Here is a 24,424-nt window from a genome sequence, read left to right as displayed (position 1 = left end):
TTAGAATGTGTTTTGAAAAATGAAATAACAAAAGAAGAGAACATCTTGAGAGTTCGTGATGTAACCCAACGCTAAAAATATGAGAAAGAATCATTGACTTACAATTGTATGGACGTCGGGTCCGCGCTAAAAAGTGTCCGAACTTATAGGGCGTTAAAATCGTATACAGAGCGTCATTCACGCTTTAGTCTTCGTTTGTTCGACTGACAGCGAAGCAAGCAAAATTAGACAGTACTGCGATGACATTACAATTTAAATTCAACGTTTTAGCTTTTTCATATTCCTTTACATGTCACTACGTTCAAATAGGTTGACTTGGGACATTTTTTTCGTGGTTTTTGTATTAGACCCGTCGTCCATTTATTTGTAAGTCAATGCTTGAAAACGTCACATTTAAGCTACTGCTTGTGCACTACGCTGACTTCCCTGAGAAGAACGAGCAAGAAATCTAGGGATTGTTCTTTTCTAATAAACTTAAATGCTATGGAATAAATACATTTTGAATATTTTTTTTACACTCATAGCCCCACACTAGGGAAATCCTGTATCGCGGGTGCCATGGACACACATAGACAACCACAAATTATACTTAAACTCACGAAAGAAATAAACATAGGCCATACAAATATTTCTCCCGGCTCGAGAATCTAACCTGAGACGTCTGCGTAGCAGTCCAGCATTGTAACTGTTCGGCCACAGAGGCAGTCAAATTAGTGTGGAATCTAGAGCCATGTCGAATTTCCATACAACTTTATCTAAGCAGTTGCAGTACCACTAAGAGTTAAAAAGTTACACGCTGCACCGCGCGCGGTGGCGGAGACGCGTAGATCTGCGTCAACACGCCGCGGGCTGTATCCGTGAATATATAGTTTCGAAAATATTGATACATAGTTTCAATACGATATTCAGAAAAAGCTATATTACCCATTTCTACATCACGTTGGCGGCAGAAGCAATCATAGCGAGAAGAGTAAAGAACCACTCCATTCGAATACTCTCTGACAGTATGTCAGTACTTCAAGCACTGAACAGCTATGACATAAACTCAGGGCTCATTTATGAATGCCATCAAGCACTCATGGAGGTATGTATACAAAACCACTTAACTCTACAGTGGATTAAAGGACACAGCGGCTCACGTGGCAATGACGCAGCAGATGAACTAGCCAGAAAAGGGTCGGAGACGGACGCAGTAGGACCAGAACCCATAGTGTCCCTCCCCTACCAATGGTCCAGAACAACTATACACAAAGGTACAAAAACTTTACATAATAATACATGGACCACCCTTACGGTTTGTAGACAGGCGAGGGAAGCACTCCCAACGCTCAATGTCAGTCTATCACGAATATTAATTAAACTCAACAGGCAAGAGCTTCGCACTCTAACTGCCGCCCTAACAGGTCATGGTCCATACAATAAACACCTTTTCAATTTAGGTATCACAGACAGCCCTCTATGCAGAGCGTGCATGGAGGGGGAGGAAACGGCTGCGCACATCCTACTACAGTGCTCCGGCGTGGCCAACTACAGGGCAAAGTACCTTGGAGTGCCAAGGTCGCTCCCCGAAGTCTTCAGCAAACCGAGGAGGCTGCTGAGATTCCTGGAGGAGCTTGGGTGGCACGAGTAAGACCCTTTTTTTTTTTTATATATATAATAGACACACGCTTGGCCACAATCTCACCTGATGTTAAGCGACGATGTGACCGACGATGGGACGCGTTTGCCTAAAAAATGCCTATTCACTCTAGCCTTGAATAGCCCCAAATTGTACTTTTCGGGAAATACAGATGCCGGTAGAGCATTCCATTCCTTTACCGTACGCATCAGAAAGGAGGAGGCAAAGCGCTTAGTGCGAATAGGTGGAATATCAACGACATAAGAATGGAGTGCTCCGGACCTTCTAGTCGACCGAAGGAGGAACGGTGAGGGCGGAACCAAATTCCTGCACCCACCACACGCAAAATAGGCGCCTTGACGTCGAGTTGCGGACACTAGCCCGTTACATCAAGTACCAAGTACCCATTTCTACGCCACGCCGGCGCCGCCGCCGCCGCCGACAAATGCAATCGGCGCGTCGCCGTTGAGTTCACTTTGGTCAGGCTCTCTGACACGCACGCTTTCTTATTGTGTATGCAAGTGGAAATAGCGCCAGAAATTGACATTTCTAAGATAAAACTTAGTGACTTGCATTCTTAAGATGTTTTGTTTAAAACATTAATTTGTCAATTTCTGGCGTCGCCATTTTCACTACGCATACACAATACGGAAGAGTGCGCGTGCGTACGATCGGAGCGCCTGATCGGACTGATAAAAATTTGATTAACAGAGAAAATGCTTTATTTTAGTTTTTCCTTTGAAAAAGTATTGGTACAACGGCTTTTGTAAAAACAAACGCCGTTACACAAATTCGTTTCATGGTCGCTCTCACGCAGCCGCCGGTTGGTCTATTATCGGCGCTCATATCTACACCACACACGCGCGCGCGCACACAAACACACACACACACACACAACACTCGCACCCGCTCAATGTACTAACCCTAGTAACTCTTAGGGCCGTATTCCAGAACTCTACTCAATGCTCAAGTCAGGATCTGAGTATGATTTCAAGCACTGGAAATACGACCCTAATGGCAGGAACTTCAACTGCCTCCGTGGCCGAACGGTTACTATACCGGACTGCCACGCAGAGGTGCCCGGGTTCGATTCCCGGGCCGGGAGAAATATTTGTATGGCCTACATTTATTTCTCTCGTGAGTTTGGGCGTAATTTGTGGTTGTCTATGTGTGTGTCCATGGCACCCGCAACACTGGGTTTCCCTAGGGCGGGGCTATGTTGAGTGTGTGCTTTCGAGTGCTTTAAACCATACTCAAGTACAGATTTGAGCATTGAGTAGAGTTCTGGAATACGATCTTCGGATTCTATGTTTTTAACTTCTTAAACTTGAATCAGTTAATTTTGAAACAGTATTTATCTCACTCATGCCACATAGATTAGTAATAATAATAATAAGAAAAATATAATAACAAAAATAACTTAATATCAATTCAATACAAATTTAAAAACTTCTTTTCGTAAATGTACTCTGACGCTAGTGTTAGTTAAACTCTTTAAACTTATTTCTCCAAGCCCTAACCCTAACGTATTAACTATTAAACGATTTTTTTTAAATTTTATCTAAATTCATAATTAGATATTAACCCAAAGCAAAATGCCGTATGTCGTTAAATTGTGAAAGTACCTGAAGTAAACCAATCTAGCGGTTTCGACGTCTTATGTTTTTCAAGTGTGTGTATATATGTAAGTATGTCCATTTCTTTTTTTGTCCTAGTCATTGACTTACAAATAAATGGACAACGGGTCTAATTAATACAAAAACCACGAAAAAATGTCCCAAGTCAACCTATTTAAACGCAGTGACATGTAAAGGAATATGAAAAAGCTAAAACGTTGAATTTAAATTGCAATGTCATCGCAGTACTGTCTAATTTTGCTTGCTTCGCTGTCAGAAGAAACAAACGAAGACTAAAGCGTGAATGACGCTCTGTATACGATTTTAACGCCCTGTAAGTTCGGATACTTTTTCGGACGGACGTCCATATAATTGTAAGTCAATGGTCCTAGTGAAAGAATTCGTCCAGGGAAGTACGGCCACCTTGCCTATTCTGCCGCCAAGCAGTAATCTCAGCATTACTGCGTTCCGGTTTTGAAGGGTGCTGGTGAAATTACAGACACATGGGACTTGTCAACTTGTGTCTCATCTTTGCGCTTTAAGGAACTGCACCTGTGCACAGGCGTGTAGCTTATCATCACTTGATATTATATATAAAAAATAAACAAAAAATGCCGTACAGCCTAAACAACTAGATTGATTTTGACATATGAGGTGGCGTTATTCGTCTTGATTGTGGAAGTGTCATAGGCTATAAAAAGTAATCAAAATAGTGAGGGGGAATAAATTTTTTTATCTTTCCAGCTAAATATTATTGCAGTCGGGTTTTTGTTTTTTTAAATAATTTTAAGACTTGTTTTAATCGTGTACGCTGCAGAGCCCAGCAGTTTTGATAACTCACTTATATTTGTGGACCCCTAAATACCCTACTTGACTTAATTTATTATGGTGTTACCTTTTAACGGGTTCCCAATCTCTATAACTTCCTGTCCCATGCTTTCCGTCAAAGCTTTCGTATTGGTCTTCGAGTAAACACTATAAATTAAAATGAACATGAAAACAGCCACTGATGATCGCATTTTTCTTTATAATTTTCAGTTAAATACGTTGTAATGAATTTTTCGTATCAATTGTTTCATAGCCAACTGGTTTTAGCGGTTAAATTTTCGCTTCTAGGTGGTAGTGTGTTTCAGATGCGTTCTATTCTGAATGAATTTACCAGAAGGTTCAATCATAAATAATTTATTAAACTACTTCAAAAAAGGAGGAAGTTCACAATTTGACTGTGTTTTTTGTATATATGTGACGCGATAACTCATTTGAGAAGCGATTTTCATGATTCTTTTTTTGTTGGAAAGAGGGTACCTCCATAGTGGTCCCATTTCACTTTGAAGAAAATCATCCACCTCTAAGGGTGGCTTAATTTTTATAAATAGCGCCTAAATTTTACTTAAGGAGCTATTATTTTAATGGTTGATTTTGCTTTCTCCAATTCAAGGCGTTTTTTTCTCAATACACTTTGAGTAGTGAGAACCGAGTTTTATTATCTGCAGTGTCAAGTCTTGTATAGTGGCGAACTAGGGGATATTTCAATAAAACTTAGCAAATAGACGTAATTCCACGTACTTTCGAGGTCGGTTTTTTTAGTACTCTGTACTGAGATTATATAATTATCATACTATGTTAGGGTGCACTTGTTTTTTTGGCAGTGTTAGAAGATTTTTTTTTATATAATAAGTGCGAAGTTAGAAGACAAACGTTTATCTGTACAGATGTTCTTTTTTGTAACTTCATAGATTTTTTTGCACATGGTTCTCAGATTGTGTAACAAAAGATTTCATATTGTGATTTAAGCCTTAAAAACTTTAATATAATTAGTAATGTCCATTTATGGCCAATATTTTCTATTATAAACCACTGTGTTTATTTTTCTCTGACTAAAAACCAATGTATCCTCGAAGATACATGTTTATTTTCATCTGAAATAAGAACACATGGCAATGTATCTGATAAGATACATACCATAAATCTAAATAAATAAATTAGACATTTTTTATACACTTTTTTTATAGTTCAGTAACTAAATAAACAAAAAAATTATATTAAAATCAATAACTTACATCTCTGCCAAGTATAGGGTTAAACTACTTTAAAAAAGGAGGAAATTCTCAATTCGATTGTATTTTTTTTGTATGTGTGTTCCGCGATAACTCATTTTGAGAATCGATGTTGATTATTATCTGTTTCTTGGAAAGAGGGTACCTTAATATTGGTCCTATTTAAATTGGAAGAAAATATTCCACCTCGAAGGGTGGAAAACTAGGGGATGAATCCGATTTCGTGCACTTTCCACTAACCGATTTCAATAAAACTTGGCAAATAGATGTAATTTCACGAATTCTTGAGGTCGGGTTTTTAGTACTCTGTACTGAAATTTTTAGTTCACTAATTGTGACTGCAAAAGTGCCGCTGTAACTGCGTTTCGAAATGTTGTATGAAAATTAGAAGTGAAGCGGTCGCAGCGCCACAGTGGCGCCACTGTAGCGCTTTAATAAGCATCTAATACAGGTGTTCCCAAACTTATTTTGTTTACTGCCCACATTGAGAATAAATTATTTTTAGCGCCTATCTAGGAATACTAATAACTATTAAAATGCGAAACTATGTCTGTTGCCTTTTTATGTTTTTATTTCGAAACGGAGCGACCGATTGACATGATTTTTATTTTATTTATTCAATAAAACAGGACAGATATATGAACTACACGGAGAGAAATATCGAACCGAGTTAGTTTGAGCAATCTCTTAATTAATATTAGTTGATGTTCACAAGTTGTAATCGAGACTCGAGAGCTCAGTCGGTGTCTAAGAGTCGTATTCCAGAACTCTACTCAATGCTCAAGTCAGGATTTGAGTATGGTTTAAAGCACTCCAAATTATACTCAAGTCCCTGCCATTAGGGTCGTATTTCCAGTGCTTGTGTTTCCAGTGCAATCCTGACTTGAGCACTGAGTGAGTTCTAGAATACGACCCTTAGGGTCGTGTTTACTCAATACTCAAGTCCTGACTTGAGTATTGCATTGCAGTGAACACTGAAAATCATACTCAAGTCCTTGCCATTAGGGTCGTATTTCCAGTGCGTGTGTTGCCAGTGCAATCCTGACTTGAGCATTGAATAGAGTTCTAGCATACGACTCTAAGAGTCTTCATAGATGAAATTACAAATCTCCCCCTAAGCCTCTACACAACGCCCCCATTTTTTTTCTGAGTCTCTTATCGCCCCCCTTTAGGCCTGCAGCGCCCACAAGGGGGCGTTATCGCCCACTTTTAGAAAGGCTGATCTAATATGAAGGCGCCCTTTACGTCAAAGTATTATTTACATAAATATAAACATTATTATTTTGTATTATCATTTTTTTTCGTTAAATGAGTCGCTGTCGCGTGTAAAATTAAATAAGGGTTCTGAAATTAAACATCGTTGTCAACAGTCATAGTGTTTTATTACGTCTAGAACTACACCTAAGACCTGATTTGTGTAGAAAAGATAATTACTGAGAACTCATAACGGGAAGGTTTGCATTAATGCTGGGAATCGGTAGAGTGCCAATGAGAGGATATTTTTTTTTATAATATCAAGTGACGGGACGAACATGTCGTGCGCCTGATGGTAAGCTACACGCCTGTCCATAACAGTTGCAGTGCCACTCAGAGCTTTAAATGACAAATATCTTAAAGCCACCGAGACATAAAGTTGACAAGTCCCATGTGCCCGTGATTACACCAGCAACCTTGCCTTTCAAAACGCTTGCTTAGTTGGCATGGCGTTTGTCACGGTTTGCCGAGAGACGTTGGTTCGAATTCAACTGGAGTGACGTGAATTTTTTCTAAGTGTTCGGTCTTTGTTTAATATTTATTGTACAGTATTTCACAAGTAACCATGTATAAGCCTACGAGCGAGTTGAGGTTGGTTTTTTTTATAAAAAAGAGAAAACGAGCGAGCTTGTCGTTTAACACTCGCTTAAGGGTCGAAACACAAAACTGGGTTACCTCTCGGCAGTCCGAAATGACGTTTTCCAGAAGTAACGTTTACTCGAAATTTCATAACCTCGAAAGTAATTTTGAGAGGAAAATGGTTTTTCTTTTAAACCTAACCGAACCTAATCGTCTCTGCGATATAATTCGTTTCGTTATAATTCGGTTTTCGGTGTAATGAAAATTCGAACAAACGTTATTTCGGACAAAAAAATTTCGACTTTGTGATAGGTTACCCAAAACTGCGATACTACATATGGCAGAAATCTACGAGCTCGCACGACGCATCGCAAGAATTTGCAAATTGCTCCGTATCGTTCATGCGATGATTTAGATTTAGATTTATTTATTTTCTTGTAAACTTTACATTATTATATACAATATATTGTTTTACAAGAATCGTTACAAATAGTAATAAATGTTACATTTCAAAAAATTACAAATATCCAGTACAAGTTTTGTACTACGTAATTTTATGCATAATTTTTTAATTGTATGCATAAAGTTTATGTAATTTATTCATAATTCATAATTCATTTATTATTTGCATAACATGGGTAATACAGTTCTTAAATATAGTTTATAGTTCAACCATGTCACCCTGAGGGGCACCGCAAATTTTTTCACTTACGATATACAATTCAAATCAATATTCTATAAAAGTTAAATGATTTATACAAAATATCAAAATAGTTAATAGTAAAAAATAATTGAAATTAACACAGTTATACTATAGGTAAAATATTGTTTAAACAATCTTAATTATTGATAATGTCAACAACATTTACAAGTTGTCACTGCTGTCAAAAAACTCTTGCAACGTGTAAAAACATTTATCTATTAAATAATTTGTAATTTTTTTATCAAAAATGTTGTTGTTAGTTTCATTTTTTATACATTTTGGGACCTTATTATAAATTTTTATGCACATAAAATGGGGGCCAGAACTGTGCATTTTTAATTTTGAACGTGGAACCGGTATCCTGTGTCTGGGTCGTAGAGTTATTGGCTTATTTTAATTTGGGAATAGGTGTTTATGGTTCCTTATAAATTTAATCATTTGTAGGATGTATAACGATGGTAGTGTTAGTATATTTAATTTCTTAAAATGGGATTTACAGCTTTCTGTTGGCTTTATATTGGATAGTATTCTTATGCATTTTTTTTGGTATATAAAAACCTCACCTACGTTCGTACTGTTGCCCCATAATTCCACTCCATATCGGAGCCACGCATCAGCATACGCATAATATGCACACAGGGCCGTCTTTAGGTCTGTGGTCTTTTTTAATTGCAATAAGGCGTATGTGAAGCTTGCCATTCTAGAGCATATTTTTTGGATATGTGCCTTCCAGTTTACGTGAGTATCCATCTCTAGGCCCAGTAATTTATTTACGTCGACGCATTCTATATGACTATTGTTATATGAGAAATTGATATCGACATTGCTCCTTTGGTAAGGGTGGAATTGCATAAGTTTTGTCTTTTCAATATTTAATTCCAAATTATGTACTTTAAGCCAGTTAGTCACTTTATTTAGGATGTATTCAAGTCGGGATGTTAATGTATTTTTGTCGTCTTTAAGCGGGAACACAATTGAGATGTCGTCTGCAAAGATTACGCAGTGTTCATCGAACTTTTTGGGGAGGTCGTTAATATATATAATGAAAAGCAAACAACCTAGCACACTGCCTTGTGGGATAGACCCCAACATGTGGGTTTTGTCAGAATCTACATTTTGTATCAATCTTTTTTGGGGGTCATGGAACTCTATCTGGACATATTGCTTGCGGTCAGAGAGGTATCATTTATGTGACAAACCCCTAACTCCTATACCATACAGTTTGGATAGCATTATCCTATAGGACACCTTGTCGTAAGCCTTACTCATATCGAGTTGGATACCGATTGCATTACTTTTATTATTTATTATATTAAGGATTTCGTCTACGAATTTATATAGGGCCAAGGTTGTAGATCTCTTTTTCCTGAAACCATACTGACTCTCATTGAATATATTAAATTTTTCACAAAACGAGTAAAGTTTGTTTGCAACAGTTTTTTCGATGATTTTTGCAAAGGTAGGTAGCAACGCGATAAGTCGGTATTGAGCGGGGTCACTTGTATCGCCTTTTTTGTGAATGGGTTTAATTTTTGATATTATATTTATTCATTTCTATAAAACAATATTTATACCTAATAATCTATAAATTACAACATATATTACAAAACCATGTCCCTATATTCTTCAGTGGATCAATACGCATTATCCAACAAAAAGTCTTTCAGTCGACGATCAAATGTTTCATCATTAGGCTCATTTTTTAAGTCAACGGGTAGGTGCTCATAATAAGCCGGGCCGATTACGCACGGATTTTTTTCAGTGAGTGCTAACCGTCGCGGTACGACCCTCAGTCGTCCTGTGGAGCGGGTGTTATAACGGCTATCATGCCTTTCAAAGTTGTGTAAGTGAACAACGAAGACATGGTCATTATCCATTGCTCGTTTCTGAATAATGAATACCCTGTCAGAATCTGTGGAGTCACCCCATAGGAATGGTTACCCGAACCGTGGCAGTGAGATGCCTGGCCGCACGAAGTCAACACAAAACTGCTAATTCGCATCGCGCTCATTCGCAGTTTTGTGTTTCGGCTCTTAAGTTGACAGTACCTAGTTTCCTGGGCGAACTTTTTCACAATAAGTTCTAATGCTCTCAGTTAGTGTGTGTATGTGTCGCTGTGGTCAGCCTCTTATCTTCTCCTTTGTCCACTCGTTCCCTGTAGTAAGCTTCTATGCAACACGGGGCGAAATAAATGGCTTTATTATATCTTGTAAAAATATTCGTATATTGTTTAGGAACGTCTGTTACAGAGTTTGCCGTATGAGTGACTCGACAGTTCAAAATTACAAAAAAAAAACGTTAAACGACATCGCTGTAGTAAATACTTTCCGGTAGATGTCATTACCGTATACGCGTTAACACTCTCCGAATTGCCGAATTCGCATGCACAATGAACATATTCACTGATGTCTTTATCGGTTTTATTATTATAAACTAAATAGTTAACCGAAGAAAGTTTTTCACTGTCAAAGTTATTTATAGACGAATTCTAATCTAGGTACCCTAAATAAAAGAAATTGGGCCAGAGTACTCAGTGCCAAAACTAACCAACAGTTAGTATTAGTTAAACGATCGTGAAGTCAGTTAACTGTGAGTGTATTTAACTGTTCACTATTGGAATTTTTAACTTTTCTTTATGAACGTAAGTTTTAATTATGACTATTGAATGTTTCCTGCCATCGATCTGAAAACTTTTGAAATTACTACCTGCACTATAACGCACCCAGCTATATACTAATAATAATAAGAATGACGTGGCAGAGATCACTAATTAGCTAGCCTCCATTTTTTTTTCTAATACTAAATAACGGCACGAAAAACTCCTGCGCCTGGTGGCTTTTTTTGGCCCCACACTAGGGAAACTCTGTATCGCGGGTGCCATGGACACACATAGACAACCACAAATTACATCAAAACTCACGAGTGACATAAATGTAGGCCATACAAATATTTCTCCCGGCCCAAGAGTCGAACCTAGGACCTCTGCGTGGCAGATCAGCATAATAGAATGTTCGGCCACAGAGGCAGTTAATCTATCCATAACAGTCGCAGTGCCACTAAGTTGATATTTAAAATTTGCTATTTACTATTATAGTTAAATAAAAACTTCATACTAGAGGTTATTTACAAGGTTAGCTATTGCAGGTAGTCTCAATCGATCTATGATGTTGAAATAAATATTGCAATTTATTTTTTTGACCAAGTCAAAGGACGATCTGGCGACTGGGTTTCGTCTCCTTCTTGGACGTCGTAGTGCCTTGGAACCAGCTGTAGTGCTGGAGGGTTTGTCGTCACCGTCGTCGTCTACTTCCGCAGAAGATTCTTCCTCCAGGTCCGGGGGAAGATCTGTAAATATAATAATAACCATCTTAATTTGCGTGAATTAAGTTTTTTTGTGTGTCGTCAATTGTTTCAAACAAGTGATGGGTGTCGTCAATTGTTTTACTTCAAATCGTCCAGTTTAACTTGAGTTTTGCTATAATGGACGAAAATTTGATAATTACTTATTTAATATTTACTTACCGTTGAAATGTGATTCCGTTTGTTTTGTAATTAGATGTTTTGCTGTTTTTCAGACACCATCGAATTGAACAGCCCCAATAGTTAGAGATATTATCTTTATTACAATAAATACAGAACATTTTTGGAATATACGGAGACGTACACACAGGTTACTTGTTGACGCTGCACTATTTCAGCTTTCTAATTTGTGATTTCAGCGCAAACGAGAGTTGGTATTTAAAAGTGATATAAGGCCTATTTGCCAGATGAGTTGCCAGGGATGGCCCTTATTTCGTCTCTATTTCTGAAAAGAGTCAAATAAACCGGATTCTTTTAAACAGAAAAACTTTTCCAGCGTGTGCTGGGTAGAATCCTGGTCCCACACTAACCTAACTCCAAAAAAAATTCAGTTCTGAACATTGACTTACAAATAAATGGACGACGGGTCTAATACAAAAACCACGAAAAAAATGTCCCAACTCAACCTATTTAAACGTAGTGACATGTAAAGGAATATGAAAAAGCTAAAACGTTGAATTTAAATTGTAATGTCATCGCAGTACTGTCTAATTTTGCTTGCTTCGCTGTCAGTCGAACAAACGAAGACTAAAGCGTGAATGACGCTCTGTATACGATTTTAACGCGCTATAAGTTCGGACACTTTTTAGCGCGGACCCGACGTCCATATAATTGTAAGTCAATGGTTCTGAAACAAAAACTCCACCTCCTAACCAGACTTAGCGGCCCAGCGCAACGCGCGCCATGTAGTCTTATTATACACGCGAATACATTGCTCCTTTGACTTTGTTAAGACTACTGTCAAGAACAGCTAGTTCTATTTCTATTCCTCGTATAAGCACGCTATGATGGCCGTTTTGACGTTTATCCGCTCATTAAGTTTCGTATTAATTCATAACTACGTTGAAGGAGCTAATTGTTGTACATTATTGTCAATAGCGACGTGCAGTTCCGACACAATTCGGCATTGATTTTCTAAATTAGAAATGTTTAAAACTGAAATCTAATACGATCGTCACTTATGGGATCGCTGGCCAACACAACTTCTACTTAAGGCAAACTCGCGTCAAAGCTTAAGAGGGAGCAGAGGAAAAATTCCTAATATTCGATTTGATTTAAGAGGGGTATATCCACTTTAAAGTTAAAAATAAAATATTGTATGAGTAACTACACGATATATTCAAGCATAGACATTAAACAGAAACATAAAACAATAAAGTTTCCTCGATAGATAAAAATCACGAAATGACCTCTAATTTTCACATATTTTCGATTTATCCTCGAAATGCTACAGGTTATTAGGACAAAAATTAGATAATTAATTATATTTATGCATGATCGACAACTGTCACTACGGATTTTTTTTAATCCCTTTAGTTTTAGAGTTAGTCCGCTAAAACGAATTTGGTACTTTTAATGCGCAAATTTCAACATCTCCTGTCGCATATCACGCGAACTTCAGGCATATATTTGTCTCACAAATGTGGGTGGAGCCAACGTCAAACCTTTTTAGGCATGCTCCCTCTTAATGCAAAACAAAGCAGTTTCCAGCAATTGACGTTGTTTCGGTTCATTGAAAATATATTAAGTAGGTAAACATTTTTATTAAAACTTTTTAATCAGCTACCCCTTGCAATACTAGATAAAAATCTAAATAAATATAATTTTTTTCGAGAATAAATTGAGATTTCATCTCTTGCTATTAACAAAAAACGTTATTACTTTTTTTTGTCGCTAGATGGAGTTGGATGTCCGTCTAAGCCGCGAAAGAGATGAACCCTGGGGCTTCCGACTCATAGGAGGTGTAGACTTCGCCATGCCACTCACTGTAGTCAAGGTAATGATTTAAGACTTCCTACAGGGAAGTACGGTCACCTTACCTATTTTTAAGCAGTAATGTAAGCATTGCTGCGTTCCGGTTTTGAAGGGCGCGGGTGTAACTATAGGCACATGGGACTCGGAAGTTTCGTTCCAAATCCGAGACTATCCTCCGACCCAGCAAACTACAATGGGAAAAGCGCTAAACGCCCAATGTACATTCAAATGTATTTAATATATACACAACTTCCAGGCTATAGTTTTGTAAGAAAAACGCATTTTTCTGGTTAAACTATGGTCATTTATAAGAGCTAAATTTGATTACGATATTTTCGTTACAATATACACTGGGCATTTGCGTGATACGATTTATATTTCTATCATTCTCGGACTAGTCGATCACTACTTCTCTAATTTACGTGGCAGTTTTTATTAATTAAGCATTGACTTACAATTATATGGACGTCGGGCCCGCGCTAAAAAGTATCCGAACTTATAGGGCGTTAAAATAGTATACAGAGCGTCATTCACGCTTTAGTCTTCGTTTGTTCGACTGACAGCGAAGCAAGCAAAATTAGACAGTACTGCGATGACATTACAATTTAAATTCAACGTTTTAGCCTTTTCATATTCCTTTACATGTCACAACGTTTAAATAGGTTGACTTGGGACATTTTTTTCGTGGTTTTTGTATTAGACCCGTCGTCCATTTATTTGTAAGTCAATATAATTAAGTAATCGATTTTTTTTATCGTGCAATGTTATTTAATATCCGAGTATTATATCGCAAAATAGCCACGGAAATTACATAGTGAACACTAGTCCGAGAATGACCGATTTATGGTCTGGGTTTGAAGTATTTCACACATTATGTACATTTTGATGTACCCTTACCTTGACCTTAGGAGGTTACAAATCTAGAAAACTGCACCCACTTCGGATGTCGCTTGTGGACTAAGCCCTAGAGATAAAATGATCCCTGTCACATTTCGGACCGTCTGGGGGTCTACTCTCGATATCCGTCCGACATCCGTCCGAAACAATTACTGCCAAATAAGCAATACTTGACCAAATGAAAAGACGCGTGATGCGAATGATGCTTCATACTGGATACTTGTCTTTTAATTTTGTCGAATATTACTTATTTGACAGTAATTGTTTCGGACGTATGTCGGACGGAGGTAGAGAGTAGACACCTCTGGATACGAATCGGACGTATTACACAAACGCTTTAAAAGTGGTAGTGGTAAATTAGGGGATGACTCAGGTTTATTGAACTTCACCCACTTTCCTTTAGCCGATTTCTATAAAACCTGGCGCAGATGTAATTTCAATGAAAATAAAACACAGCGAAGACGCTTGTAAGCATAATTTTGAGGTCGTTTTTTTTTATAAAAATATTATAATTACTATTTATATTTTTATTGTAGATTCGTTATTATTCCTTATGGATACAGCATTCAGTTTACGTTTGTTTATTTTTTTAAATTTATTCCATGATTTTGAAGTAGCCGCAGTGCTCCTTGTGAAAGAGTTCGTCTAGGTAAGTACTGTCTACTTACCTATTTCCGCCGCCAAGCAGTCATATGAGCATTGCTGCGTTCCGGTTTAGAAGGGTAAGGGTGCTGGTGGAATTACTAATTAGGCACATGGGATTTTGAACTTACTCACTTAGTCACTTGTTATCATAAAAAAAATGAAGTCGTAATGTTTGTTTGGGTGGAGTCGTACGCATGCGTGGTAAGCGACACGTCTATCTATAAAGGGCAGACCACACCGCGAACGAAGCTAGCTAACTTACTTTAGCTCACGTAGTTGCATGCAAAGCTAAGTTGAGGAGTTACGTAGTAAGTAGTGACATGCTATACGTGGGAGGGCGATATATTTTGCCTAGCTAGCGGGATCGTTGGGTTAGTTTAGTTAGCTCGGTTGAAGCTCCAGAAGGAGGTCGCAGAGCGTGATCGGGGGAGGGCGAATCCCGCTCGACGGCAGCGTAGCGGGAGCTCCGTTCGTTTGTAAGTTTGGCAGCCACGAGGAGGACGACGGGACGATGTGGCCCACTCCCCTTAGGGGAGGGGGAGGACTTTATTATAATATTAAGTGACGGGATGAACGCCTGGTGGTAAGCGTCACGCCTGTCCCTAAAAGTTGCAGTGTCACTCAGAGCTTTAAAGCACAAAGATCTGAGGGGCACTGCCACTGCGCCCGACAACCTGAGACATAAGTTGACGAGTCCCGTGTGCCTGTAATTTCTCCAGCGCCCTTACCCTTCGAAACCGGAACGCAGTAATGTTCACATTACTGCCTGGCGGCAGAAATAGGTAAGGTGGACGTAGGACGGTCGCGGTGAGGTGAGGAGGCATAAAACTTGCAGCCATTCAGAGCCTTTAAATCGCATATATCTGAGTAAATCACAATTTGACGAGTCCCTTGTGCCTGTAATTTTACCAGCACCCTTCAAAACCGGAACGCTATATACATATAATAACATAACGCACACACTCACGAGAGAAATAAATGTAGGCCATACAAACATTTATCCCGGCCCGGGAATCGAACCTGGGACCTCTGCGTGGCAGTCCGGCATGGTAACCGTTCGGCCACGGAGGCAGTTAGAAAGGTATAATGCAATTACTGCTTGGCGGAAGAATAGATAAGGTGTTGCTACGCTGCATATGCTTCTCTACTAAAACACATGTGGTACATCTGCCACAAAGATCAGAAGTGCTCTATAGAAATGTCAATCGACTAAGTAACGTTTAGTTTCTCAAACTCGTTTCATATAGAACAAAGTTACTTAAATTGCAAAAATTGGTTGTATAAATTTTGCAGGATGATTTCACATCAAATTTCCTTCATATTCACACACTGGCGTTTACCTATTCTTAAAGTAATCCATCAAAATTAACAACCTTGATAAGAAATTTATAATCTCAGTACAGAGTACTAAAAAAACCGACCTCAAAAGTACGTGGAATTACGTCTATTTGCTAAGTTTTATTGAAATATCCCCTAGTTCGCCACTATACAGGACTTGACACTGGAGACAATAAAAATAGGTTCTCACTACGAAACTACTCAAAGTATATTGAGAGAAAAACGCCTTGAATTGAAGAAATAGCAAAATCAAGCATTAAAGTAATTGCTCCTAAATTAAAGTTAGGCGCTATTTATAAAAATGAATCTTCATGAGTGAACAGCCACCTTTCGAGGTGGATGATTTTCTTCAAAATGCAATGGGACCACTATGGAAGTATCCCCTTTCCAACAAAAAAAGAATCATGAAAATCGGTTCACAAATGCCGGAGTTATCGCGTAACATACATACAAAAAAAAAGAAAAAAAAAGAACATACAGTCGAATTGAGAACCTCCTCCTTTTTTGAAGTCGGTTAAAAATAAATATAACGTTTTGCCATCTCCTGAATATTCACTCTTTATAAGATACGAGTTTGAGAAAGTGAGGCATCGTTTTGTCATCTACATTAAAATAGCACTTTCTGTAGTTACGTGTAGTCAAGTGTACTATCATGCAAAAGAATGATAGTAGACGTGACATTGGCAGTAGATATGTTTACGATTTGGCAGCTCTGCTCCTCTCTGGCAGGTGCCAATTATTGGTACATCTATTGGCATGCTATTGATTGAACGCTGCGTTATAGCATTGGGCTATTGTGACATTTAATGATTTCAGTGTAATTTATTATCTTTTCATCACACTTGCTCGTAAACAGTGTAATGGCATGCAGGCAAAGGCGACCGCAATGTCCTGAATTGTGCCAACGGCAGGCTTATTACCGAACTTTAGCAACCGGTTGTTAATTGTACAATAGCAACGCGATTGCTACCAGTTGCGATTGCTAAGTTGGTATTACGGTTCGGTAATACGAAAAAGCAACCGGTCGCTTTCTGTCAAAGCATTTTCATGCAGTTTTAGTTTATTAGTTGCTCGCGGGAGGCGCTGTAGTCGACTGGTCGCAATTGTTCGTTCCGTAATACGAATTTATGTTTTGACAGCGATAATCGTGCAACTATTGCTAAAACGACTGGTCGCTAAAGATCGGTAATAAGCCTGCGGGGTTTATCATTATATTACCGCCTTATGGAAGTAATGGTTTTTTTTATTTAATTGCACTGTACGTCTCAACGTCAAGATTAAAAAAAACGATTTTATGCTCGAAAATTCTAAATGTATTTCGTATAAACTTGAAGCATAGAAAATAAAAAACTAAATATTTGCAATTTTACTATATTTTACTACAATCATGGCTGCATGCGGTTTTGCTTTTTACAACATTTTAGTTCGAGTTGTTTTTATTATCTATGGAAGAAGCTCGCCATCTGTTTTTAAGAAAAAAAAAACCAAAATCCTTCATTTGCAAAATCTGTAATTATTGTGTTGTACATAGATGTCGTTGGTTGTGAAGCGATATTTATTTTTCGTGCATTTATCTTTGTATTAATCTCGTAAATGTGATGAAACATTGTACCTCGACTCTGAAAGCCCTCAGTCTTCGACTACGGGGTTCTAATAATCTCGTTCGTAATTCCTTGTTTGCCGCCTTTAATACACAATGATAGAGGGGATTTTTTTTAATGTTACGCGGTTATTGTGAACCGATTTTGATGAAACTTTTTTTGTTGGAAAGACAGGTACCTCAGGTCTCATTTGCATTCGAACGAAATATTCCACTTGTAAGGGAGGCAATTAGGGGATGAATCTGGTTTATAAGATTTCACCTACTTTCCGTTAATCGATTTCAAAAAACTAACACCGAAACACACCGAAAGCGGATTAGCAAACTTGAGATCGTTTTTTTTTATAAAAAAGTTGTGTTATCAAATGACAGGACGAACACGTCGTGTGCTTGGACTTTAGCGACGCGCCTGTGATAGCGCTGCTGGTGCTGATGACGTTCTGTAGACTGTAAAATTTTCCATACGTCTTACTTAGCATGCTTTAGCAGTTGAAAAGACGAAAGTCCGGTTTATAGGAATTTATTCAGTACAACAACAATATTAATATCTTAAAATGTAAACGGTTCAAAAATAAGAAAGTAGATGTTTTCGCTACCGCGCTCGCGCAGAGAATCACCGTGGTACAAAGCAAAATGAGAAAGCGAAGGAAGATGGAACAATTGAAATTTAAAATTTAAATACAAGCAAAAGAAAAAAATATACGATACAAAAAGTTGAGATGACGGTGTAAGGAGGTCACACCGTCACACGTCTGTCTGTATCAGTGACAGTACCTGAGTAAATCTGAGGGACACTGCCACTGCGCCTGTCACCCTGACATACAAGTTGACAAGCCCCATGTGCCTGTAATCTCACCAGCACCATTACCCTTCAAAACCGTAATACAGTAATGCTGATATTACTGCTTGGCGGCAGAAATAGGTAAGGCAAAGCCGTCTACCTTAACTATGGCGAACATCCCCGATGCACTGCATATCGTGGCAGCTGCAACAAAAGTCGTAGGGCGCTAGGAGATATTGAGCTGTAGTTGACCCAAAGGCTGCAAGTATAGAAAGCAATATGCGTTGAATACATTGACTTACAAATAAATGGACGACGGGTCTAATACAAAAACCACGAAAAAAATGTCCTAAGTCAACCTATTTAAACGTAGTGACATGTAAAGGAATATGAAAAAGCTAAAACGTTGAATTTAAATTGTAATGTCATCGCAGTACTGTCTAATTTTGCTTGCTTCGCTGGCAGTCGAACAAACGAAGACTAAAGCGTGAATGACGCTCTGTATACGATTTTAACGCCCTATAAGTTCGGACACTTTTTAGCGCGGACCCGACGTCCATATAATTGTAAGTCAATGTTTGAATAGGACAATCTTTGCATCGCCTCTACACTTTACTATTGAGAATATTGCGCCCGACACCCCTCATGATAAGCTGAGACATAACTTGACAAGTCCCATGAATATTGCGCCCGACACCTTGATACATAAGTTGACAAGTCCCGTGTAAGCATCTTTAACACTTCGAAACCGGAAAGCAGTAATGCTCACTGACTGCTGCTACTGTGATCTTATAACATCAAGGGTGCTTTAAAAGTTACGGCAACGTTACCAATATTTGCTCTCATTGTTTAAGTCTAGATTCGTAATGGAATAATAGTTATTTGTTAGTTGTTCTTTGCCGCGAGTGTTTGTATTGAAACTTGAGCAAGCGAAGGAGGCTAACTTAAGATTAGATAGATTCCTGAACCTAGTGAGGGTTTTAAGGCACTAGACGCGTCGATTTTACATCATCATTTAAAACATAACTAGGCAATAACGCATAATAGATTACAATGAGTACATTTAAACCGATCGGCGAATTCTTTACATAATGAAATATATTATTTCTAAGGTCATGTGGGATAAGAGGAGCATACGCTTTATTTTGAGACAAATGTTTTGAACTCTAGGAACATTGACTTACAATTATATGGACGTCGGGTCCGCGCTAAAAAGTGTCCGAACTTATAGGGCGTTAAAATCGTATACTGAGCGTCATTCACGCTTTAGTCTTCGTTTGTTCGACTGACAGCGAAGCAAGCAAAATTAGACAGTACTGCGATGACATTACAATTTAAATTCAACGTTTTAGCTTTTTCATATTCCTTGACATGTCACTACGTTTAAATAGGTTGACTTGGGACATTTTTTTGGTGGTTTTTGTATTAGACCCGTCGTCCATTTATTTGTAAGTCAATGTCTAGGAAGGATAGTTATTTGTTATGCAAGGCTGCAAAGTTGTTGTTAGACGCGGGTGCTTGTATTGAAAGCTGAGCAAGCGAAGGAAGCTAAGATTCCGAGAAGCGATGCGAGTGGTTCAAATAGATTCCTGAGCGTAGTGAGGGTTTCAAGGCACGAGACGCACAACTTTTCGCGAGGGAAATGGTAGATGAAAGAAAAACAGTTGAACTATAAAACTTTTTTTAATGAAAAGAAAAAGTTTATTTTCGGACGCGTTCTGAATTTACACAACATCATTTTTTTATTTTTGCTTGTACTTTTATTTTGTGTGATCAAGTGGTTATTGAAATAATTTTAGATTTTCGACGAATTAAAATAATTTAATAAACACAATTAGTTATCATTGTCTATTTAATGTTAAGAATAATAAGAATAAAATATACCAACGGAGTTATGTTACATAAATAAGTAATGTACTACAAATCGCTTAATAGAACGTGCCATTATCTTTTTTTTTCATCGAAAGAAAAAGTTAGGTGCACCACAGTCCATCGTCTAGTTCGAATTTCAAAATCTTCAAGATTTCTAATGAGGAAGAAAGCCTTTCCGAGCTAGTGAGGTGAAAAAATAATTAATACAATTGTAACCCAGGTGCTGCCTAACACTCCAGCAGAAAAAGCAGGTCTCCACAATGGCGACATAGTCTCCTCCATCAACGATGAAAATGCTTCGACTATGTCACATGAGGACAGTCGAGCCGCTGTCGCTGCAGCGGTTGACTGGTTGACGCTCGGTGTGGTGCGGTAAGTGATCAGGATGTGACCTCCTTTTTTACGGTGTGACCTCCTTCATCTCACCTCTTTGTATCGCCTCTCTCCGCTTGTATCCTATAATTTTTTATTTTACATGTATTTAAATTTTAAATTTGAATTGTTCCATCTTCCTTCACTTTCTCATTTTGTTTTCGTACCACGGTCACTCCCATCTCGACCGCCACAACTGTCGGGGCTATTCCAAATTCCATCGCGAATAATCGCTAATTCTGGTTCTTTACTACGTTTGTAATCATTTAATAAGCTAAATCATGTGTAATAATTTATGTCTACAGCCTTCATGTACCTAAATCTGTAATTCAGTTACTCGGCCCATTTAGAGCCCTTTCTTTAAACTTTACTTCTTTAATAAATATTGTGGACTGGGAAGTTTCCCGTTTCATTGCCGTGAACCTGTTCACGGCTAGTTAGGGTTACAACCCTTTCACCTTGAATCGTAATCCCACCTTTTTGTCACCTTTTCTCGGACTCCTGGCCACTTGTTTTCGAATTTTGAATCATTCTTTAATTCCTTTGTCTCGCCATTCTCATTTTGTTTCGTTCCGTCGTCACTTTGCTCAATCGCTGAAGCGAGCAGTGCTGCTCGTCTAATTTTGATCCCTTTACGAGTTCCCAACTTAAATCATGTGTCAATTTTAATACCAATGTAACCTAGTAATATTGTATAACTCGGTTCTTTCAGGGTAACTCTATCACTCGTTTTTAGTAGGGAGTGCTTTGTAGCGTTGTACCTGCTTTTTTATACCCGTTTTCTTGTTTCAGCCTTTTTCCTTTGACTTATGGAATACATTTATGTGGACCGAAGTATTCTATTTTATTGCCGTGATCCTGGTCACGGCACATTAGCGGTTTACAACATTTTCAAGGATCTCATTTCCGATACCTTTTAAATCATATTAATGTGTGTCGGTGTGGCAATGGCTGAATTTTGTGTGTTTGATATTCTGCTAGAGGTTAAGAGTATTTACTTCTCAGTGACTAGCCATCGAGCTAGTATTCAACTGCCATTTTTTTGTATTCTGCTTTTCAATGGCGTGTCGATAGTGGAGTCTTGTAGCCTATCCTTGACTGAATCAAAGAGAAGGCTCCATCCACATAATTTTATTGTAATAAGGTAGAAAGAACAAAGTAGGAAAAAGCTGTGGCATAAAACAGGTTTGATAATATAAAAAAACTCCCTAAATATCAAACGTAACAAGGTGACTCTTTTTTTTAATTTTTTTGAGGGACTAACTGTTACACATATGAGAAAAAAAATACATATTTAAAATTAACAACATCTAAACCTATAGTCCCTATATATATTCTTTAAATAAAACAAAAAGATAACCCGGTAAACTGATGCAAATAAACACATATAGGTACTAATTAAATTTTTATTGAATTGATATTCAATTATTTTTTGTGAAATTACTCCACTAGTTTGTTATAATTATTAATACAAAGATCGAACACTCAGAAAAAACACTGAGAAAAAATTATTTCCAACAACAACAACAAAACAAACAAACAAGTGGAGTAATTTTACAAAAAATAATTGAATATCAATTCAATAAAAATTTAACTAATAGAGTGAATAGCGACATCTCTCGCCAAGACTGGTAGCTGTAAAGGTACTAACTGGGTGATAAATCTGTCATAGACTTCTCATAGATGGCGCTACGACTAAAAAGTCGTTGAAAGACCAAGTACAAAGACACGACGCAAGCACATAGAAAAATTTGTGAGGTTCGTTGGTTCGTTCCGTGGCTTAGTTGGTTTAGCGTCTGGCACGGTACGCAAGAAGACGTCCGTTCGAATCCGACCGGATCGAAGGAATTTTTTCTGAGTGTTTTTTCTGAGTGTTCGATCTTTGTATTAATAATTATAACATATAGGTACAACAATGCAACTAAAAACAACGTAATGCACCATCCGTATCACAAACCTGTACCCAAAACAGTGCAACAATGCACAGGCAACTCGCTGCGTTCTCGAAACTTACCCTATTTTTATAAGTTATCCACCCAATGCAATAGACCAGCAAAATTACTTAAGCGCTATCTTTGTCAATTCACTCAGATTCGATTCAGATATTCCATATTTCGTTCAGGGTGCGCAATGTATGCGTTAGCTGATATTCCGTCATGAGATTGGTCCTTCAACACGGTACCGCCAGTGGCTGTGGCCGGCGACGTCGTACCACGTACCTATCAGGAACGCATAAGCCCAATACCCTTAGTAGCATCGGATTGCATTGCATACCTCTGACTACAAGAACGCTGCTAACACTAAGTTCCTGGGCACTTGTAGCTCGTTGTATCTCACCATATCCAAAATGAACAGATTAGGATACACCAGGGGATAGAAGGGGGTACAGATTCTTGTCTCGGTAATAAGTTTTGAATGTGCTTCAGCATAAGACTATATCGCGTTTGATGTGGAACCCTGACTACCGCATTACACTCGAGGAGGCTTCTTACGAATTTACTTAACTTACCCCAAAAGGGCCTGTGTTCGCACAAATATGTTTCATAAGATTTAAGTACATGGTTGCGGTTTTTACGACAGACACGTCCATTCTCTTCGAGAATTTTGATGGAAGTGACGACGGAACGAAGCAAAGTAAGAGTGACAAATGAAAAGAATTAAAAACCGATCCAAAATTTTAAAAGTAAACGGCGAGAAACCAGAGAATAGGGTGATTAAAAGGTGGGATGACGACAAAAAGAGGTCAAGTGTCAAAGTCTACTAATATTATATATATTATTTTTTATTTGAAGTCTGAATTGTTCGTTAAGCGTGACAAAAAATAAGATATGCATAGTAATTTCTATGATAGTTTTAGTAAGGAAACATCGATCATTAGTAAGTCAATGAATGTATGCCATCACTCCGTTCCACTGACACTTGATTGGACTTGACACTTGACTCACTGCCATTGCAACGAAATTTTAGCAGAATAACGAATATCATGGTAATTGCAATATAATACAATGACCAGCGGTTTCAAGAAAATGAGAATACTGCTGGTCGACCGATGGAGTGGTAATTATACTTCTTCCTGACAAAAGCCGTAAAAAGATTGTTTCCTTGGCTGAGCTCAAGTTATTGATGTCCCAGTACCCCAAGGATTCCTCGCCGCCTGTCCGTACTGTGAAGTGAAAGAGCATTCTGCTGGGTTTGTTGTTACTATTATATTTTGTCGGCTTATACTGTTTCCGTCTTTTTGTAATAATATGGGGTATTCATCATGTTTTATATAATATTTTGCACACAAAATTGAAATACCTCCGTCAATTCACTTTTAATCGGAGCACCCATCAAGTGTCACTTTCTTTTCTTTTTTATTTGGCTCTGTTCGTTCAAAAATTACAGGCTAGGGTTATAAACCGTTCTGCCGCGTCCCAGGCTCCCTTTCTTTTTCATTTATTTATAATGTTACTTTTTCTTTTATATGAATGGAAAATGTATCTTAGAATAGTTTTGCAATACATATGGTATCATAATATTACCCTCACAGTGTATGTATCATTAGAGTAGAATTTCGTTTTAATGTTTCATTTTTCATTCATACCTATTTTAATTATTATTTTTAATAGTTCTAAGTAATTATTGTTTGTTTGTTGCTCTTAAATTTCAGTTTTTATTTTTGTAAGTTTGGAGTTACTCGTCTTGTCAACCTGTGCAGTGGGTTATTTGGAAATAGCGTATTTTTTTCATTTTTTATTTGTTACTTTATTTTGATC

The 24,424-nt window shown here is 37.9% G+C and overlaps 1 protein-coding gene across 1 annotated transcript in view; it reads left to right on the top strand.

Moving 5' to 3' along the window:
* Positions 1-13,084: 13,084 nt before the first annotated feature.
* LOC113239285 overlaps positions 13,085-24,424 on the top strand; it is a gene marked incomplete at its 3' end in the record, with an annotated part of 22,649 nt that continues 11,309 nt past the window's right edge. The window contains exons 1-2 of the mRNA XM_026476203.1: positions 13,085-13,183; positions 20,515-20,666. Coding sequence (XP_026331988.1) covers positions 13,085-13,183; positions 20,515-20,666 — 251 coding nt within the window. The remainder of the gene's footprint in view (positions 13,184-20,514; positions 20,667-24,424) is intronic.

Source organism: Hyposmocoma kahamanoa, unplaced genomic scaffold, assembly GCF_003589595.1.
Source record: "Hyposmocoma kahamanoa isolate Upper Pololo Valley unplaced genomic scaffold, ASM358959v1 99808, whole genome shotgun sequence".
Taxonomy (NCBI): domain Eukaryota; kingdom Metazoa; phylum Arthropoda; class Insecta; order Lepidoptera; family Cosmopterigidae; genus Hyposmocoma; species Hyposmocoma kahamanoa.
The sequence above is the reverse complement of the archived record's forward strand: the minus strand, read 5'-3'. Positions and strand labels throughout refer to the sequence as shown.